The sequence below is a fragment of the Staurois parvus genome, unplaced genomic scaffold (genome assembly GCF_062004578.1).
Source record: "Staurois parvus isolate SC_StPar_1 unplaced genomic scaffold, SC_StPar_1.0 ptg000276l, whole genome shotgun sequence".
NCBI lineage: Eukaryota > Metazoa > Chordata > Amphibia > Anura > Ranidae > Staurois > Staurois parvus.
In genome coordinates, this window is record NW_028318072.1 from 2,408,799 (window position 1) to 2,427,242 (window position 18,444).

General features: G+C 42.3%; 1 protein-coding gene across 2 annotated transcripts in view; it reads left to right on the plus strand.

Moving 5' to 3' along the window:
• Nucleotides 1-184: 184 nt before the first annotated feature.
• The window catches only part of LMAN2L (lectin, mannose binding 2 like), a 31,908-nt gene continuing 13,648 nt past the window's right edge, over nt 185-18,444 (plus strand). The window contains exons 1-5 of one of the 2 annotated variants that reach the window (XM_089681706.1): nt 185-350; nt 7,626-7,744; nt 9,354-9,471; nt 9,556-9,638; nt 14,127-14,153. In XM_089681706.1, coding sequence (XP_089537832.1) covers nt 203-350; nt 7,626-7,744; nt 9,354-9,471; nt 9,556-9,638; nt 14,127-14,153 — 495 coding nt within the window. In that variant the 5' untranslated portion in view covers nt 185-202. The remainder of the gene's footprint in view (nt 351-7,625; nt 7,745-9,353; nt 9,472-9,555; nt 9,639-14,126; nt 14,154-18,444) is intronic. The other variant, XM_089681707.1, reaches the window with a different exon arrangement.

The window sequence follows — 18,444 nt, forward strand, 5'->3', positions numbered from 1 at the left end:
CTCGGTTGCCCGGGTAACCAGACATCAAGGAACAACCAATCACTTTGCGAGATTTCCTCCGTCCTGCCCAGTTCTCTTGCCATTGGCGGACGAATACCCAGTAGGGGTGTTTCGAGCTCTGGAGGCGTCCAATCAGTGCTCCGTCGCGCTGGTGTGTGATTGGTCAATCGGTGTCACAGCCTCCTGACTGGGGAGTAGTAAGATGGCGGCAGTGGAGCAACAGAGTGTTGGGGCCAGGTGGAAGGTCCCGGGCTGCCTCTGGCTGTTGGCAGTGCTGGTGAGCTCAGTGAGGGCAGATCAGACGGAGGAGTACCTGAAGAGAGAGCACTCACTGAGCAAACCCTACCAAGGTAAGTCCGGCCATGGGAAGGGAGGACAGAGGGAGTGAGTGGAGGGCAATTATATAACACAGCCCCGGGGGAGGTGAGGGGGGCTGGTGAGGGCAGTGCTCAGCATTGAATGTGGTGATGGGAGACCCAGTCCTCCCCTGTACTTCATTCCACACCCAGGATACACTCATTGCTTCTAAGAATACCAAGCCTCATCCTGGGCACACACCACTGCCTCCCCTTCCCTTAGGCTACGTTCACACTAGCTTTGTAAGCAGGCATTTGGGAAGCATTTTTAATGCTCCTCAAATGCCTATGAAAATGATACACATGGCAGCACACAGTGCTGTTCACATTGAAGCATTAGCTTCATGGCATAATTGACGCCTCATGTCAAGTCAGGAGTTGAAGCCTTTCATCTCCTACAGTTCAAGTCTAATGTGACACTCCTCAAATGCCTGGCAGGTGTCTGTGAGGCGTTAGTACCATTAACTTCATTTATAGGTGTTTCTGGTGCTGTTTTAATGCTTGGTAAATGCCTCGAAAATGTGCATAGGGCATTTGGGGAGCAGGGACAGACTGACCATTTGGAAACTCTGGCACTGCCCGAGGGCCCAGGGTCAGTAGGGGGCCCCATGAGATGCCCCTAGTATCCTTTTCGTAGGCTTTTTGAGTTTGGGCAAGGACACAGGGGCCCCATGATCCCCTGTTGCCCGGGGGCCCCATGAGTAGTCAGTCCGCCCCTGTTGGGGAGTGTTCTGGGAGGACGTCCATGGACACCCTCTCAGAACTAGCCATCCGTGCTGTAGCCATCCTTCAGCTATAGCGCAGCTGGGGACATGTTAAAGCAGTTGTAAAATTAGTTTAACCACTTGCCCTCCAGAGAATTTACCCCCCCCCCCCCCTTCCTCACCAGACCATTTTTTTGAGATACAGCACTGCATTATTTTAACTGACAGTTGCTCGGTCATGCAGCATTACACCCAAATTAAATTTATGTCCTTTTTCCCCCACAAATAGAGCTTTCTTTCTATGGTGGTATTTGATCACCTGTGCGCTTTTTATTTTTTTATAAACAAAAAAAATCGACAATCTTAAAAAAAAAAAAAAAAAAAAAAAACAATATTTTTGACTTTTTACTATAAAACATCCAGTGAAAAAATGTAAAACATCTAGTTTCTTTATAAATTTAGACCAAAATGTATTCTGCTAGATGTCTTTGCTTTAAAAAAAAAAAATCCAAATGCGTGCAAATCGGTTTACAGAAAAGTTATAGCATCTACAAATGGCGGTGTATACTGGAATTTAAACTTTTTTTTTTTATACTAGTATTGGTGACGATCAGCGACTTATAGCGGGACTGCGGCAGCATTCTGACACTGGGGGGGAACTGACTAACTGCCACCGACATCCCCAGTGACACTAATACAGTCATCAGTGCTAATAAAAAGCATTGACACTGTACTAATGACACTGAGCAGGAAGGGGGTGATCAAAGGGTTAACTGTGTGCTGTTTTACTATGTATGCTGTGTATGTTTTAATTGGGGAAATACACAGCAGCATGTTACTGCTGGTAGGAGAGAGACCTGTGTTTACAACACATTACTGGGTGCAGGTAGGGAATCTTCGGCCAGGACCCGGTGATTTACATATGCAGCTGCCATATGTGGCGCGCACCCCCCTACCCAGAAATGCTAAATCGTGTATATATACATGATTTTGCACAGCCCTGCCACTCTCTAGCAGTAGTTCTGCTATAGGGCGGTTGGGAAGTGTTTAACCACTTCAATGCCAGGCACTTTTACCCCCTTCCTGCCCAGGTCAATTTTCAGCTTTCAGTGTTGTTGCACTTTGACAATTGCACGGACATGCAACACTGAATAAAACTGAGTTGTGTGTTTTTTTTTTTTGTTTTTTTTTTTTTTTTTTTTGCTAAATAAACAAAAAAAAGCCACAAAACTTTTGAAAAAAAGAAAGCGTTTTTCTTTGTTTCTGTTATACAGTTTTGCAAATAAACTTTCTTCATAAATTTAGGTCAAAATGTGCTCCAGGTTCCTGTTACTTGAAATAGTTTGTATAGGCCAAGCTTGCCCCAATGAACTATTTCAATTACCAAGAAATTTGGCTGCTGTTAGTGCCGTATAAACTGTATGTAAACATCATCTGCACACCGTGTACAAAATCGAGTTGGGCTGAGCGCTGCTCAGCCATTCACGGGAAGCCTTGTATTTTTTTTACAAATTCAAAGCTTCCTATAATTAGCTGAGGTGGAGTACCAAGCAGATGACGTCGCAGTCTTTACCTGAGCTTAATCAGAGGAGGCTTTGTCTTCATTCATAAAAATTCAATACTTCCTGTGAATGGCTGAGCAGCGCTCATTCCCTGTATCGATGCTGAAACCAAGTTTTGTATACTGTGTGTAGCTGATGCTTCATACAGTGCAGTGCATAAAGAAACTATCAAAGTGAATAATGTAGCAAATCAATGAATAAAACCAGATAAATTCTATCCAAACGTGTCTCAGTGTAACCAACTACGGAATAATGAACAATATAGTCCTTCCAGTATAAATCTGCAAGCTTATGGTGCCAGGACAGCACAGTGGCTAAATAGTTAACACTTCCGCCTGGCAGTACTAGGGTCGTTGGTTCAAATCCCAGCCACAGCACCTCCTGCCTGGAGTTTGCATGTTCTCCCTGTGCCTGCGTGGGTTTCCTCCGTGTACTCCAGTTTCCTCTCACACTCCAAAGACATGCTGGTAGGTTAATGGAATCCTGTCTAAATTGGCCCTAGTATGTGTATGTATGAATGTGAGTTAGGGACCTTAGATTGTACACTCCTTGAGGGTTAGGGACTGATGTGAATGTACAATATATATGTGTAAAGTGCTGCGTAAATGGACGGCGCTATATAAGTACCTGAAATAAATAATAAATAATCACGGCAAACAGTGTTCAGTCCCACCAAGTGCTCTTTATCCAGTGCAAAGTCCTCCACCAATATGCACTTGTCAGAGAGCTACTTGGTGAGTAGCATATATATCTTAACCATGAGGTCTATGTCATCCGCTGTCCAGCAACTTTACCCTAAGGAGAGATGCTCACCACACGGAGCCCCAGGATTGCTATATAGTACAGTAGTTTAATAATCATAAAAGCATTCCACTTGCAGTTTTCTATTTACTTTGGTATTGAGATTCTGTCACTTTCTTTTTTGTGCCAGCTACTTCCATCTCTGTAGCGCTTGCTGTTTATTTTTGATTTTGATGCTTCCTACAGTTTGTACAGCGCTGAAAGCAGCCACATTTTTCAGTAATGGAGATAGTTTGGCCCAAATTAACGATATGTGAAACTATTTCCTTGTCCACACAACCCGGTGCAGTGGTCCTGGGGTTTGAAAACTGCATCGTTCTTCCTCTTCTTTTCCAAGGTACGCTGGGACAGATCAGAGCAGTTCTGATTGGTGAGCAAGGTTACATGCCATCATATTATTATTATTATTTTTTTTTTTCCTGAATTAACAAAAACTGCTTGTAGAGGAAGAGCATTACTACTTGCCTACACCTCTGCCTGTTCTTGGATTTTCACCCCACTGTAGGACTATGACCTCAGGCAAAATCTTTACATCTGTCACCTCTAAGGGTGACAGATGGCTGCATTTCCTTCCACACACTGTTGTTTCATCCGCCAGTTCTTGCGTCACTGCAGGACACAGTAATGACACAGGGCCAGAAAATAGGAACACAGTGCATGGTGGGCATACAGGCAGCTGTCACTCCTGGAAATGATGGTTGTTAAGATTCCTCTAGAGGACGTAGTTATGCTAAGGCATAAGGATCCAAGGAGTAGGAGGAGTATTAAAGTGTATCTATGGTCAGAATGTAAAATCATATATTTATTACTACATTGTTTTCAGTTATTTCTAGCCCTCTCCTATTGATCTGATATTGTAGTAAACCTGCTTTGTGAAGATCCATACACATTTTCTTCTTTTTATTTTGCAATGTGTATTCACTATACCCTGTAGGTAGGCACTGGTGTGTCACACATTTCACAGAGCCTGCCTTCTGACCTACAGAGGTGCTGAGAGGAGGAGTTTCAGGAGACTGAGTCAGTGCAGGAATCACTGCTTGCAGGCAACAATGTACCATGGGATATGTAGTCCTTCAAAATTGAAAGCAAACAGTAGAGGAGAATCTGCGAAGCATGCAGGGAATCCAGAAAGTTGTATAAAGAGGTTAGAGCTCACAACCTGATAGGTGAATTTTCAGGGGTGTGGAAAGTTTTTAAAAAAACTACTTGTCCAAGGGACTAAATCTGTGTCCCAATCTACTTGTCCAGATTAAAAAAAAAAAAAAATTTTTTACCCAAAACCTTTTTTAAATTGGAGGTTTTAAGAAATTTTTACATTTTATTATTAGAAAATTTTATTAGGAATGTTTTAAAAACAAAAGGGGTTTTATGGTTACTTGAAGCGTGCAATATTTTTTAACATTGCGCTGTTTATCCCCTCCTCCCCTCCCTGCCTCTCTCCAGCGACACACTCTGGGACTAGCAGGGAGCAGAGAGACCTTGCAGCGTAATGAGCACCGATTGTGTGCTTGTCTGGAAAGGGGAGTGTCAGGCTTATCCTTTATCCCTTTTGCTGCCAGAACCATTTTTTGGAAAAGTTTTTTAAAAAAAAGTAATTTTAGGCCTGAAGATTACACAAAACCCCCAAACATGATATATTGTTTTAAATCAGAGACCCTAGAGAATAAAATTGTGGTAGTTCCAATTTTCTCAGATACCACAAAATTTCAGTAAAAAATACAAGTTGGTTAGTTTTAGAGCACAAAAAAAGCAATAAATTACCCTATTTTTTTGTAAAATATAAAAGATGAGGTTGCAGCGAGTAAATAGATATCCAACTTGTCAAACCTTAAATTTTGTGTGCGCTTGTGAAATGGCAACAAACTTCAGTACCATGTATTTTGACGCTTCCAGGTCACCAGTGTAGTGTTACAGAGGAGGTCTGGTGCTAGAATTATTGCTCTCATTCTGGAGTGTGCTGCGATATATAACGTTTATCACAATCGACGTTCTCATGCGTAGGCACCCCACCGTGTGCTATGTTATACGTGCGTATATGTGGGGGAGAGCTCAATTGTTTTTTTTGGGGTGTGGGCAATGTTATGTGCTTGGGTGTAACTTCATTTTTTAAGATTTTAAAAAAAAAAATTTTTTTTTACTTCATCACGTGATGTTTTGTTTGGTGACAGGTTCTCTTTATTGAGACATCCAAGGTCTAAAAGACCCTGGATGTCTCCCCTCTGCTCCACTGAATGTAATGCAGTGAAAAACGTATTGCATTACATTCTTTCCTGGCTTAAATTGCCGGGAATCTCTCAATGGGAAAGCGGAAGTGACATCATAATGTCACTTCCGGGTCAGGACAAGAAGTGGAGTGGACGTGTCCGCACTCCTCCTTCCCCTCTAGCCACCGGTGGTGAGCCGTTCCCGAATCCACAGATGGGCAAGCGGAGACAGTGAGCAAGGGGAGCTTCACATGGGGGGGGGGGGTTTGAGAGGCTGGCACTCTGGAAGCATTTGGGTGGCAGCTCTGCCGCCGATTGCTTCCACACTTGCCTGCAGTACGGCTGAAGGTAAAAAAAAAATTACCTGCCTGGAACTACATGTGTCTGGTGATAGGAATTCAGCAGCCCTACTAATGTTGGATTGTCAAAAATAACTCTTGTTTTGTATTGCTATTACAATGCTGATGTTATAAAATGAAAGTTTATGCTGAGACCATTGAACTCCTTTAATGCTTGTGTCTTGCAGCCAGTCGTTTAGGCAGAGATTTTTCTTTAGAAGAGTCACTTAAAGTGTAACTAAAGTACTTACCAGCAATGCATCACCCACAAGCTCCTTTGCCACCACTGACATTTTCACCCAGTCATCTGTTGAGTTCTGCCATCTTAACTTGCTTGCCCAGCATGACATAATTTCTGGGCACAGGAGTTAAAGTGGAAGTTTAGGCGAGAAAATGAAAATGGGTAGAGACGCAGGTAAGTAGCTTTAATGCAGAAGACACCTGCTTCGTCTCTTCTGCATTTAAGTTACTTACTTACTAAGTTAAGTTACTTACCTGCCTGTCATCTCCTGTACAGTGAGCTGTACAAATGCAGATCCCTGCACAAATGTGACAATGCCAAAGCTGACAGAACTCTCGTGCATGCGCTGAAGTGATGTCATCTGTGCCCAGGCCAATGACAGCATCCGGTGATCGAGACCAGGAAGTCGGCTGCCTGAAAACCAGCTTTAAAGGCCAAGTTCACCTTTGCAAAAAAATAAATAAATGCACGTTTTTGCAGTAAAAAAGTGCATTTATGTATTTCTTTTGTACAGGAGCCTGCAAAGTATTGCACCTACGATCAGTTGGTTGGGGGTGCAATGTCAGGCTTCTGTAAACTCCTCCAGGTCTCTGCTTCTACCTCCTTTGATGGGTTTTCACTTGGAGAGCTGGAGGAAGTGTCAATGGACCACAGTGGCAGACCTTGTAGTTCATTCATTCATTCATAGAGCTCTGTAAATAAATGAGGTGGCTAAAGGGACAGCGGGAGAAGAACACCCACATGCTGTTAAGGAGGGAGGTGGCAGCCATAGTTGCACCATGTCACATGCTGCACCCTAAATACAGGTGGAGAATTTTTCCCAGAACCATGCCAAGAAGGCACACTGATCTGTGAATTTGAGCCTCCGTATACATATAGAGAAAAGGAGCTGGTAGGCAAAAGAGACATACAGGGGTTGATTTACTAAAGGCAAATAGGCTGTGCAGTTGCACTCTGCTAGTGCAATTGCTCCAGAGCTTAGTAAATGAGGTGAAGCTTCATTTTACAAACAATATCCAATCACATGCAAGGAAAATTATAAAAAAAAAAACTGCATTTTTGCTTGCACATGATTGGATGATGGAAGTCTGCAGAGCTTCTCATTTACTAAGCTCTGGAGCAGCTCCACTTGCAAAGTCTTTAGTAAATCAACCCCACAGAGTATGCCTATAAGGCAATAGTTCCACTTTTAGGACTTTTTCAGCTAGTGGCCAAGAACAAGCCTACAGACCAGGACTTCTGATTTTACTTGCTTCTACTGGGCCATTGATTCAGAGACAAGTTTAGACAGCCAGACAGCCTTTTCTGAAGGAAAGAAATCAGTGCCTTCATATTTCGGATGATTACATAGAAAGGGAATGTTAAAAAATGTTGCAATTCGTTTATAAAATTAATGGTTCTTTTATCTCTTCTCTTCAGGGGTGGGCTCCTCTTCCTCATCACTATGGGATTTAATGGGCAATGTGCTTGTTACTCCTCAGTATGTACGTTTGACCCCAGACCAGCAAAGCAAACAGGGGGCCATCTGGAACCGAATGGTAAGATATCTGCAAGATCATTAGGCGTCTTGTAAAAAAATGTGTTCGAGAGAAGAGTTTTTAGACAGGTTTGAACAGGTATTCCTCTCATACGGGGGACTGGAGTGGCAGTTTCCATATATGTGGCAGTAAGCTGATCAGCAATTGTTTGACACTTTATTCATGTCTCAATTCTTGTGATTATCCTCCATACAAAAAGCAGCACAGGTCCATTGCTCATAAGGGAAGGGTTTTATGGGTTAATCTTGACAATAAAATATCTGCTTGGGGGATAGAAGACCTAAAAGGCAGATGATGATTTGTCTTTCTTCTTTCACATAATATACATTGGGATCTGATAACAAAAAAAAAAAAATATTTTTTTTACCAAAACTGTATTTAAATCTGAGGTGCTATTAGGAATGTCTGGGACTTTTAAAATCAAAAGAGGCTCCATGGTGACTTAAACGTTTAATTTTTTTAACATTGCACTGTATGTCTTCTCCTCCCCTCCCTGCCTATCTCCAGCACCGCACCAGTGTAATGAGCACCAATTGGGTGCTCGTCAGGGAAGGGAAGTGTCGGGCTTATCCTTTGTCCTTTTCGATGCCAGAGCCATTTTTTGCTTTTTTAAAAAATCATTTTAGGCTTAAAGATTACAAAAAACCCCAAAACATTATAGACCCTAGAGAATAAAAAAGTGGTAGTTCCAATTTTTTTATGTCGCACGACAATATTGCAAAGGTCTAGGAAACGCAAAATTTCAGTAAAAAAATACACTTAAATTCATTTTAGGGCACAAAAAAGCCATAAATTACCCTATTTTTTGTAAAATATAAAAGATGAGGTTCCACCGAGTAAGTGGATATCCAACATGTCAAACCTTCAATTTGCGTGTGCTCGTGAAATGGCGACAAACTTCAGTACCCTATATTTTCTATAGGCGACAATTTTAAAGCCCCTTATAGGCCATCAGTATAGTGTTACGGAGGAGGTCTGGTGCTAGAATTATTGCTCTCATTCTGGCATGCATGGCGATATGTAACGTGTATCGCAATAAACATTTTCATGTGTTGGCGTGCGGTTTTACTTTTGTATGTGTGTATATGTTGAGGAAGGGAAGGGGGGTCTTAATTTTTTTTTTTTTTTTGATGGGATGTTATGTGCAACTTTGATATATATATATTTTTTTTCTTTTACTAATAAAACAATTTTTATTTTTTATTTTCATCACATAGGGGACAAAAAGTCCCCTATGTGATGATTTTTTGGTGAAAGGTTCTCTTTAATTACACATCCAGGGTCTAAAAGACCCTGCATGTCTACCCTGTGCTCCCCTGAATGTAATGTAGTATACATCAGACAGGCAACTAGCCTTTTGAGATGGAGGTCCATCTCTATACATGATTTGGTGATTTAAATGTGGATTGTTTGGGAAAACATTTAGACTTAGTTAGAGGGTACTTGAATTAAATGTAGAAATGCCAGGAGGCACTTAAGATGAGAATGCCCATTGAAGGGGATACTTGGTAAAAACAGAGTACATGCATGCTAAAAAGCATCCATACAGGTAGTATTTTGCTCTTTATTGTGCAAACATGCCTTAATAATACAATATTTGTGTTTTCAGCCATGTTATTTGAGAGATTGGGAGCTACAAGTCCACTTCAAAATTCATGGCCAGGGTAAGAAGAATCTAAATGGTGATGGCTTTTCTATCTGGTACACGAAGGATCGGATGCAACTAGGTAAAGATGGTTATCTTCCTCCTCTATCTTTTATTTCAAGGCACCATATTTTGAATATGCACTGAGCCTCGTGTTGTGTTACAGGTCCTGTGTTTGGGAGCAAAGATAACTTTATTGGTCTAGGTCTATTTGTAGATACCTACCCAAATGAGGAAAAACAACATGAAGTAAGTGTGCCATTTCACCAATACATTACTCCACGTTTTATGTCTTTTAATGGTGTATTCATGTAACCAGTGATCACACTAATTAAATTTAATTTAATTTGGCAGCTTGTCAGTCTACTCTAGGAGTCTGTAGGAACTGTTTTTAAAGGATAATTGTAGATGTTCCTACATTCTATAGAAAGACTCATACTTGGATCCAGCTGCAATTTTAAAGGTTTTGGCTACCTGGTTGTTGGATTTGTCCAAAAATATTTACATGGTTTTGGACCTCATTTACTAAAGTATCTGAACTAGTGGTGCACTGAAATGAAAATTCTGGACCAAAACATAAAATTCAGGATGCACTTGGCCAAATACCAAACAACAATGGACCGTTTTTAAAAAATAGATATATATTTTTTTTCCACTTATTTTTTATTAATATTTTTTCATGTTTACATAGCATTGAAAAAGGCAGTGCTATGAAACATTCCATTACCAAATAGTTACACACAAGTTTCCAATACATAAAGACATTTAGACATATCATACAAGAGAGAAGGGAGGATGGCTAGGAGTAACCACAGCTCCCTGTAGCTTTAAGGCAAAGGGTACATTAAGGCAGTTATTCAAGAGAACAAAGGTTGCCTGAGGTGTTCCCTACTGTAGGGCGGGGCACCGACAGGAAAAGATGATTTTCTAGTTGAGAATGACTGACTGGGGTCATATGTGGGGAATTCAGGAAAGTGGGCAGCTTCTAAGGTCGTGAGACCACCCTATCAATTTTTCGTGGAACTTCGTGATCGTCAGATGTGCTTTGGCAAACATACATTCCATTAGGTACTGGTCATTCAAGAGGGAGATTACCATTTGTATGGTGGGCGGGAAAGGTTTCTTCCACTTACAGGCTATGGACAGTCTGGTAGCTGAGTATATGGGTGACGAGAGTGTGTTGGTGGGGGCCAGGCACTGAGACCTACACCCAAGAGGGCCATCTGAGGACTTAGTTGGACTAAGCATCCTGTCGTTGTACGGAGGAGGTGATTTACGTTAGTCCACAGCTTCTTAAGCGGGCAAGACCACCAGATGAGGATCAAGGATCCCTTCACATCACAATTTCTCCAGCATTTGGCTGAGGTGGAGGAGAAGATTTTAGCCAACCTGGTGGGGGTGTAATACCATATGTAGAAGATTTTCATAGTCAATTCCCAGTGGGAAATATTCCTGGAGAATGAGCGAGGGTTGTGTAGCGCCTGGTGGCATGTGGAAGTCCAATGTCCGTTCCCAGGACTTGATCGCAGTGTTTTTGAAAGTAGTGGGCAAAGTTTTGAAAAGATTGTAGATGAAAGAGAGGCCTTTTAGCTTTGGTTGTCGGGAAGTGTACAACTGAATGAGATTGTCGGCAAAATGCGTAGGAGACCAGATTATTGGTGCAAGGATGTGCCGTATGCGGAGGTAGAGATTGAAATCCTGTTTCAGGATTTATGATAATTCTTATATGAAATTCTCAGTACATTCAATAACTTGACAAAGGTCATTTGAAAGTACTTCAAAATTTATTTTGCTTATAACATTCAGTTTCCGAATGAACATTCCTGAACAAAAACAGCCTACACCATTCAAAAATGTTCATTCCAGAAAAAATATCCATCATGCTCATTTGAATTTTCTTATCACTGTCGTCAAACCCCACTATAACAATTAGAAAATTGAACAATCATTCTTAAAATGAAAAAGTTGAACAAAATGTTACTAGTGTATGGTCAGCTTAAAGGATAAGTTCACCTTTTAGGAACATGTTACATGTTTCACCCGTTTTTTAGGGTGGAACATGTAACATGTTCCCATAGCCGCCTCCTGCCGCCACCCTCCCTCTGACGTATAGTACGGGGAGAATTTTCTCCCTGTACTGTCCAATTTGAACCCACATGGACACATCATTCATTCACAGACTTCCTTGAATGAATGAACTGCAAGTCCCGACAGCCTTAGCAGCTGTAGGCTTATAGTTTTCAATTAACTACGACAGCACCGTGGTAGTTCATTCAAGCTTCCTGTCAGCATATCTGCTTTTTGTCTAAAAAGTGAACTTACCCTTTTTAAGGCTCCATGCACCATGGCTTAAAGGATACGTTCACCTTTCCAAAAAAAAATTAATAAATGCACATTTTTTGCAGGTAAATAAATGTGCATTGCATTTATTATTTTTTGTGTTGAAAGCATTCAACAGCATCAGCAGGTCGCTGATGCCATTCAGGTCTCCTGAAGACTGTCAGTGTATCTGCTTGCTCGTACATCCTGTATGAGCAAGCTGATACTTCTGACAGGAAGACTCGATGAACTACCACAGAGCTCACAGCACCATGGCTGTTCATTGAGGACTACAAGCTGACAGCAGCAAAGGATGTTGGGACCTGTAGTCCATTCATTCCAGAGGACTGTGAATGAATGATGTAGCCATGTGGGTGGAGCCCTGCACTGCCATGCTGTCTTTGAAAAGTGACAGCTAGTACGGGGAACTTCTCCCCATGCTACTGTCATAGGGAGAGGGGGCAGTGGGCGGCGACTGCAGGGTTTGGAACATGTTACACATTCCACCCTAAAAACGGGTGCAACATGTAACATGTTCCCAAAGGTGAACATGCCCTTTTTAAAGTGTTACTAAACCTACAAAAGTAAAATTAATCTGTATATGCAGTAGTAAACAATGCTTGTTATACTCACTGTGGAACCTAAGGGGTTAATCCTCTGCATTGTGTAAAACGTCTGTTTAAATCCTGTCTTCTCTGATCCTCCCCTTCTACTGTCCCCAATCCATCTGCTGATAGTACAACGCTCTAGGAGTCACTCTGCACATGCTCAGTTTAATGTGCATTGCTAGTGAGGTTTTGTTTGTTTTTTTTGTTTGGGAGGATGCATGTGATCAGCACAGGGCCAATCAGCACTGTCCAGATAGAGGGACAGGGGGTTATGCAGCCTCATAGGACAATCGGCGCAGAATGAAAACTCCTCCTACAAGCTTTAACCAGTGCTTAGATGGACACTGATAGAAGTCACAAGACTGCTATATACTGCTGATGAGAAAAGGTATTTAGCAGTTTTTATAATTTTTTTTTTTTTTTTTTAATTGTTTTTATTGAAGTTTGGTATAAGATCCAACATACAAAAAATTTAAATTATAGCTCCAAAGTTGATGAGCAATGTAAGAAAATAAAAAAAAAAAAAGAATATATAACAAAACAATTCCTGTGCCTGCAAATGTCCCGATCAGTACCCAGAGAAGGATGGGCAAAAAAAAATATAATGCAAGAACATTTCACTATAATTCACTGTACAAAGTTACATTTAAGAGAACAATCCACACCCCATTACAGAAACAAAGTGGCAAGCTTAGTTGAAGCCGTGTAGTAAACAAATCCAGTATTCAGTAAGTACCGTGGCGGAAATAAGAAAAGAAAACCAAAACTAGAGACCCCGATAGGAGAAAAACTCATTAGATTAAGACTCAATCCGAAACGGTGAGGGAGGATGCTACCCACCCACCCCAAACCTTATTGGACTTGAGTGCACCTCTGTTAAGGTATGTAGCCTTGTATAGGGGTAATGACTTGTTTTGCCTGGGATTTCCAAGCCTCCACGGTGGGAGCATTTGTTTTTTTCCAAGAAACAATTTTAGTTTTTCTAATACAATGATTGCATTTCCATGTTCTGTGTACTGTGGGAAAACGGATATAGTGAATGCAGGGTCCTGGGTTTAGTAACACTTTAAGAAAAGTGTTAAAGGAGGAGTTTGGTGTGCTGTCTGTAGAAGCAACTAATGTTATCCTTTGTGTTAATGCACATTAGGTCATTTAGAGGCATATTTTAGGCTTAGCGTTTTAGAGGCAAAAAAAAACCCTTTTGCATTCTTAAGATCGTCTTTCTGTCAAAAAACCGCTAGTACAAAAAAATTTTCAAGATTAGCATTTTTTTTAATCCAGTGTGTATGAAGCCTTATTGTGCTACTTGTGTGCCTTTTAAGACCACCTGTGTGGGTTTTTTTTTTTTGTTTTTTTGGTGTTTTTTGTAGGAACCTCCAGTGATCATTCTGTGTTTTCAGCTCTCCAGATAATTGTGGTCTTTACATGATTTTAATCTGTTGTTAGCTCTTTTTTGTATATAGTTTATAATATAGAAATTTGAGCAGAAGGATTGCATTCATGTGCTTGGTTTTGTATTGGCCAGTAAGTGTCCACAGATGGGAGATCTGGCTGATGGAGGACCTGACATATAAAAAGCCAGTACAAATGTTAAGTTCGCTATCTTTATAAAACTAAAATATCTTTCCAGAAACCTTTTTGCCTTTTTAGAAATTGAACCAAAGTAATGTTGGTGACCAATCACATCATCTGACTGCCTTTTTATGTGTAAGGTTTTATCTAGCTTCTATTCTATCTAGTGTGTAACTAAGCTGCAATGTTTTTTGTATTGTGTGCTCTCTCCTCTGCTACATTTGGATGGCGTTCTCAGAAGAAAAGGTATTCTCCAAGCGATCAGGTATCTCTTCTGTGTCTATTAATATGCATTCTTAGTTTCACTACGTGGTGGTATATGGTAAAATTGCAATAATAGTCATTAGCTGTGGTACTGTAGACCCTCTTTCCCCAGAGTGCTTACGAAGGACTAGTCCCCTAGGAGAGCTCCCAGTGCAGTCACAATTACTGTGCTTGTTTTAGAATGATCTGCAATAACCTTATCTGGATGTGTGAGGAAGGTGAAGCTGTCAGACCAAGTACACACAGTCCCTCCTTCGTTCTCTTTTTTTTTTTTTTTTTTTTTAAATTGTTGCAATTACAAATGGTTAGGCATTCTCGTCTTTATTTCTTTTTTTTGTATTGGTATGACACAAAAAAGTGGAGAAACAAAAAGCCAAATTTTACACTATCCATGCAAAAATGGACTGGACAATATTATTGGCACCTTCTCAAAATTGTAAGAAATATTTGCATTCCAAGTTTGATGCTCATGTAATTTTGTAGTTAAACTCACCTATATCATTTAACAAGTGCTGACAAAATAGAAATCACACCAGCAACAAGTTAAAATGGTGAAAAATTGTCTCAACCTTTCTGTTGTGTGTCACATGGAGAAGAGAGAGCAGCAAAGAATTGTAGGAGGATTTAAGAAAAAAAATTGTGGAGAAGCATGGACAATCTCAAGGTTACAAGTCAATCTCCAGAGATCTTAATGTTCATGTGTCCACTGTGTGCAACATTGTCAAGAAGTTTACAGCCCATGGAACTGTAGCTAATCTCCCTGGACGTGAACGAAAGCGAAAACCAGAGTTAGACTTACCGGTAACTCCTCTTCTATAAGTCTTCCAGGACAGCCCCTTGATACGTAGAGCTCCTCCCTCCAGGACAGGAAACACATAAGCCCGGACCTCCAGGCCTCCCTCTTCAGTTTTACTCAAGAACCACAGGAAGGCACTAAAAGACATAACCATTATGCATAAACATACATTACTGTACAATACTTAGGGTGGGAAATCCCAGGTGTCCTGGAAGACTTATAGAAAAGGATTTACCGGTAAGTCTAACTCTGGTATTCTCAAAACATCTTACAGGACAGCCCCTTGAGACGATAATCAAGAACTTACCCACTAGGGCGGGGCTACTGCCTGGAGGACTTTGCACCCAAATGCCTGATCTTCATTAGAAAGCAGATGCAGGCGATAATGCCTCACGAAGGTAGAAAAGCTGGACCAGGTGGCCGCCTTACAGATTTGTTCCAGTGAGGCATCAGCTCTCTGCCCAGAATGCTGACAAAGATCTGGTTGAGTGTGCATTGACAAACGGGGCTGGAATTTTTAATAAATTATACGATTCTGTGATAGCCATCTGGTTATGGTGGACTTGGAACCCTTCTGCGCTCCCGCAAAAAGAGAATCTGAATTTCTGAACTCTCTGGATCTACTAAGATAGGCCAAAAAGCTCCTTCTAACGTCTAATAAACGTAATCTTTCCTCCTCCTTGCTTGTGGGAGCAGAACAGAAGGTCAGCAAAATTATATCTTGAGGCCTATAAAAGGAGGAGGAAACTTTGGGAAGAAACCCAGTATCCGTTTTGAGCACAAGTCTATCCTCAAAAACTGACAAAAAGGGGCTCCCTAATGGAAAGCGCCTGCAATTCACTCACCCTACGGGCTGATGTGATTGCTACCAAAAATACAGTTTTTAGAGTTAAAAACTTTATTGAAGATTTCTCCAGAGGTTCAAAGGGACAAAAGGATCAAAGCTTTTAGGACCAAAGACAGATCACAAACTGGACAGGACCTGACCACCACCGGCCTGGACTTGGAAAGAGCCCTGAAAAAATCTGCTATCCACTGGAGGGGGACCTGAAGGAAAACACTAAGGGCCAAGGCCTGCCCTGAGAAACCAGATCTTCCCTCTCTGGAAGAGGGAACGGGGGAGCTGAGGCCAGGCTCCACAGTAGAGAGAGAACCATGGTCTCTTCGGCCAAAACTGGGCCACCGGAATGAGGTCTGTCCTTTCCAACCGAAATTTCTGCAGGACTGCTGGGATCGGCCTCACTGGAGGAAACACATAACAGAGATTGAACTCCTACCTGTTTGCAAAGGCATCTACACCCAAAGCCTGATCTCGCGGATTTAGGGACAAGGACCGGCTGACTTTCCTGTTTTCCTAGGAAGCAAAGAGATCGCCTCTGGCATGCCTTACCTCAAAGTGATGGTCGCAAACACCTCCTGATTGAGATACCATTTGTCATGCTTGACTGGATGCCGATTTAGGAAGTCCATTAGGGAATTCTGGGCTTCTTTCAGATGGATGGCAGATATCGAACACAAGTTTTGCTCAGCTGAAGAAAGAATGCTGTCCGCGATTGCTTGAAGAAGAGGGCTTTTTGTACCCCCGTTTGTTGATGTATGCCACCGTAGCCATATTGTCTGAACGGATCAGTAGGTACAAAAACATGAAAAGAACATCCCCACCCCGCTCGTTCTGAGGAACTCGAGTTAGGACCCGTTGATCTACCAGGTCTCCAATTAGGCCACACAGAGCCTTTTCCTTCTCCTGATCCTTGGGAAAATTGGTTATCAGATACATGGCGGGGGGACTGGAGTCTAACTCCAACCTGTATCCTTTTGCTATCAAGTCCAGAATGTACAGGTTTGAGGAGATTGAAGCCCACTAAGGGAGAAAGGTCCCCAGTCTTCCTCCCACTGGGATGCTCGAGTCATTGAGACTTGGCGGAGCCCTGAGAAGAATTGAATGAATAAGATTCCCCCCCCCCTTTACCCTTGTTCTTGTGCCCTGTCCAACGTTTCTTGGGCTAGAACATCCTTACTTTGCTGGACCTGCATTTTTTGACGAAAAACCCTCCTGGGGTAAGATCTTTTTACTCTCTCTAGAAATGCCCTCTTTTTATCTGCCGTATGCTCCAGAGCCATCTTAAGACCTGGACCATAAAGATTATCGCCTATAAAGGGCAAGGCACAGCTTGGATGCTGAGCCCCCTGCCCAGGTCTTCAACCATAAACGCCCTTCTAGCTGAATTCACCAGGGCAGACGCTCTCGCAGCTAGCTTAACTGATTCGGCTGAGGCATTCGTGAGGAAACCTACCGCTCTAAAAGCAAAGGAAAGGATTTTAAAATTTGCTGCCTGGAAGTCTCTGCCGAGAGATGCGTCTGTAACTGGATAAGCCAGCATTCCAGATTTTTGGCGACACAAGTGACCAGTAAAGCCGGCGCATAGCTAATAGAGGTAGAATCCCAGGATTCTCCTCTTATCCAGAGGATCCATATCTTCAAATGCTAAGTCTGTCTTTTTAGAGACTTTAGATAAGGGGGCATCTAACTTTGGAACTTTGTTCCATGGCTGGGATCTGTCTTCCTCAAAAGGAAATCTCCTTTAAGGTTACCAGAAAAAGTCTTCCTTTCAGGGTTTTCCCACTCCAAGCTTAAATGGTATCAACCAGGGAACTATGGCCTGGAAAGACCCTAGTTTTTTTAGCATGTTGACCCTGATACGTGAGGTGATGCTTAGACAGACATACATCCTTCTTGATCTCTAAGGTTTCATAGATAGCCTTAAGGAGGTCATCTACATCATCAAGGGCCAATTTTGTACCTGGAACCTCCTGGAGGAGCAAGCTTCACCGTTGTCATCCTCTAAGCCCGAACCTGCCTGTGAGGAAGCAAGGGACCTCGGATCCTCTTCCGGGCCCTCCTCCCTTCTCAATGCTTTTGATACCGCAGTACCCACAGACTGGGTCCAAGGCCCCAGTGGCATCTGCATTCTATCCAGCAGGGATCTAAATTACTGAAATATAGTTGTCATGTCATCCTTAATGGAGGTGAGTACCCTATGGCAGGCTGTAACTGACTCATCCTTAGACTATCCACACAATTGCAGCATAAGGGCTTTTCCCAAGCTGAATCCAATTTTGCTGCACAAACTGCACACTTCCTTTTAGGGGCCTGATTCTGTGTCTTGTCCTGGGTTTTAACAAGCAGAAAACGCAATACATAAGTTAATCAGCCTGGGCTCCTCATCCAAACACCACTGTGCTGGGGGAAAACGGAAGTGTGCCCCACCGTCACCTGAGACTCAGAGACTGGGAGAAAAGACCACCCCCAGGAATCGGCAAGAAGGAGCCACAAGCCTACCTGAGAGGAGCCGGTGCCTGAGGAGCCAGGGTATTCCTGCTGGGGAAGGGGGTGCCAGCGCCTTCCATCGTGTCCCTTGTGGTGTGGTTGCCACAGCATCTGCTGGGTCTCTCACACTGCACCAGCCGCCGGAGCCTGTTGTCTGTGGAGACTGGA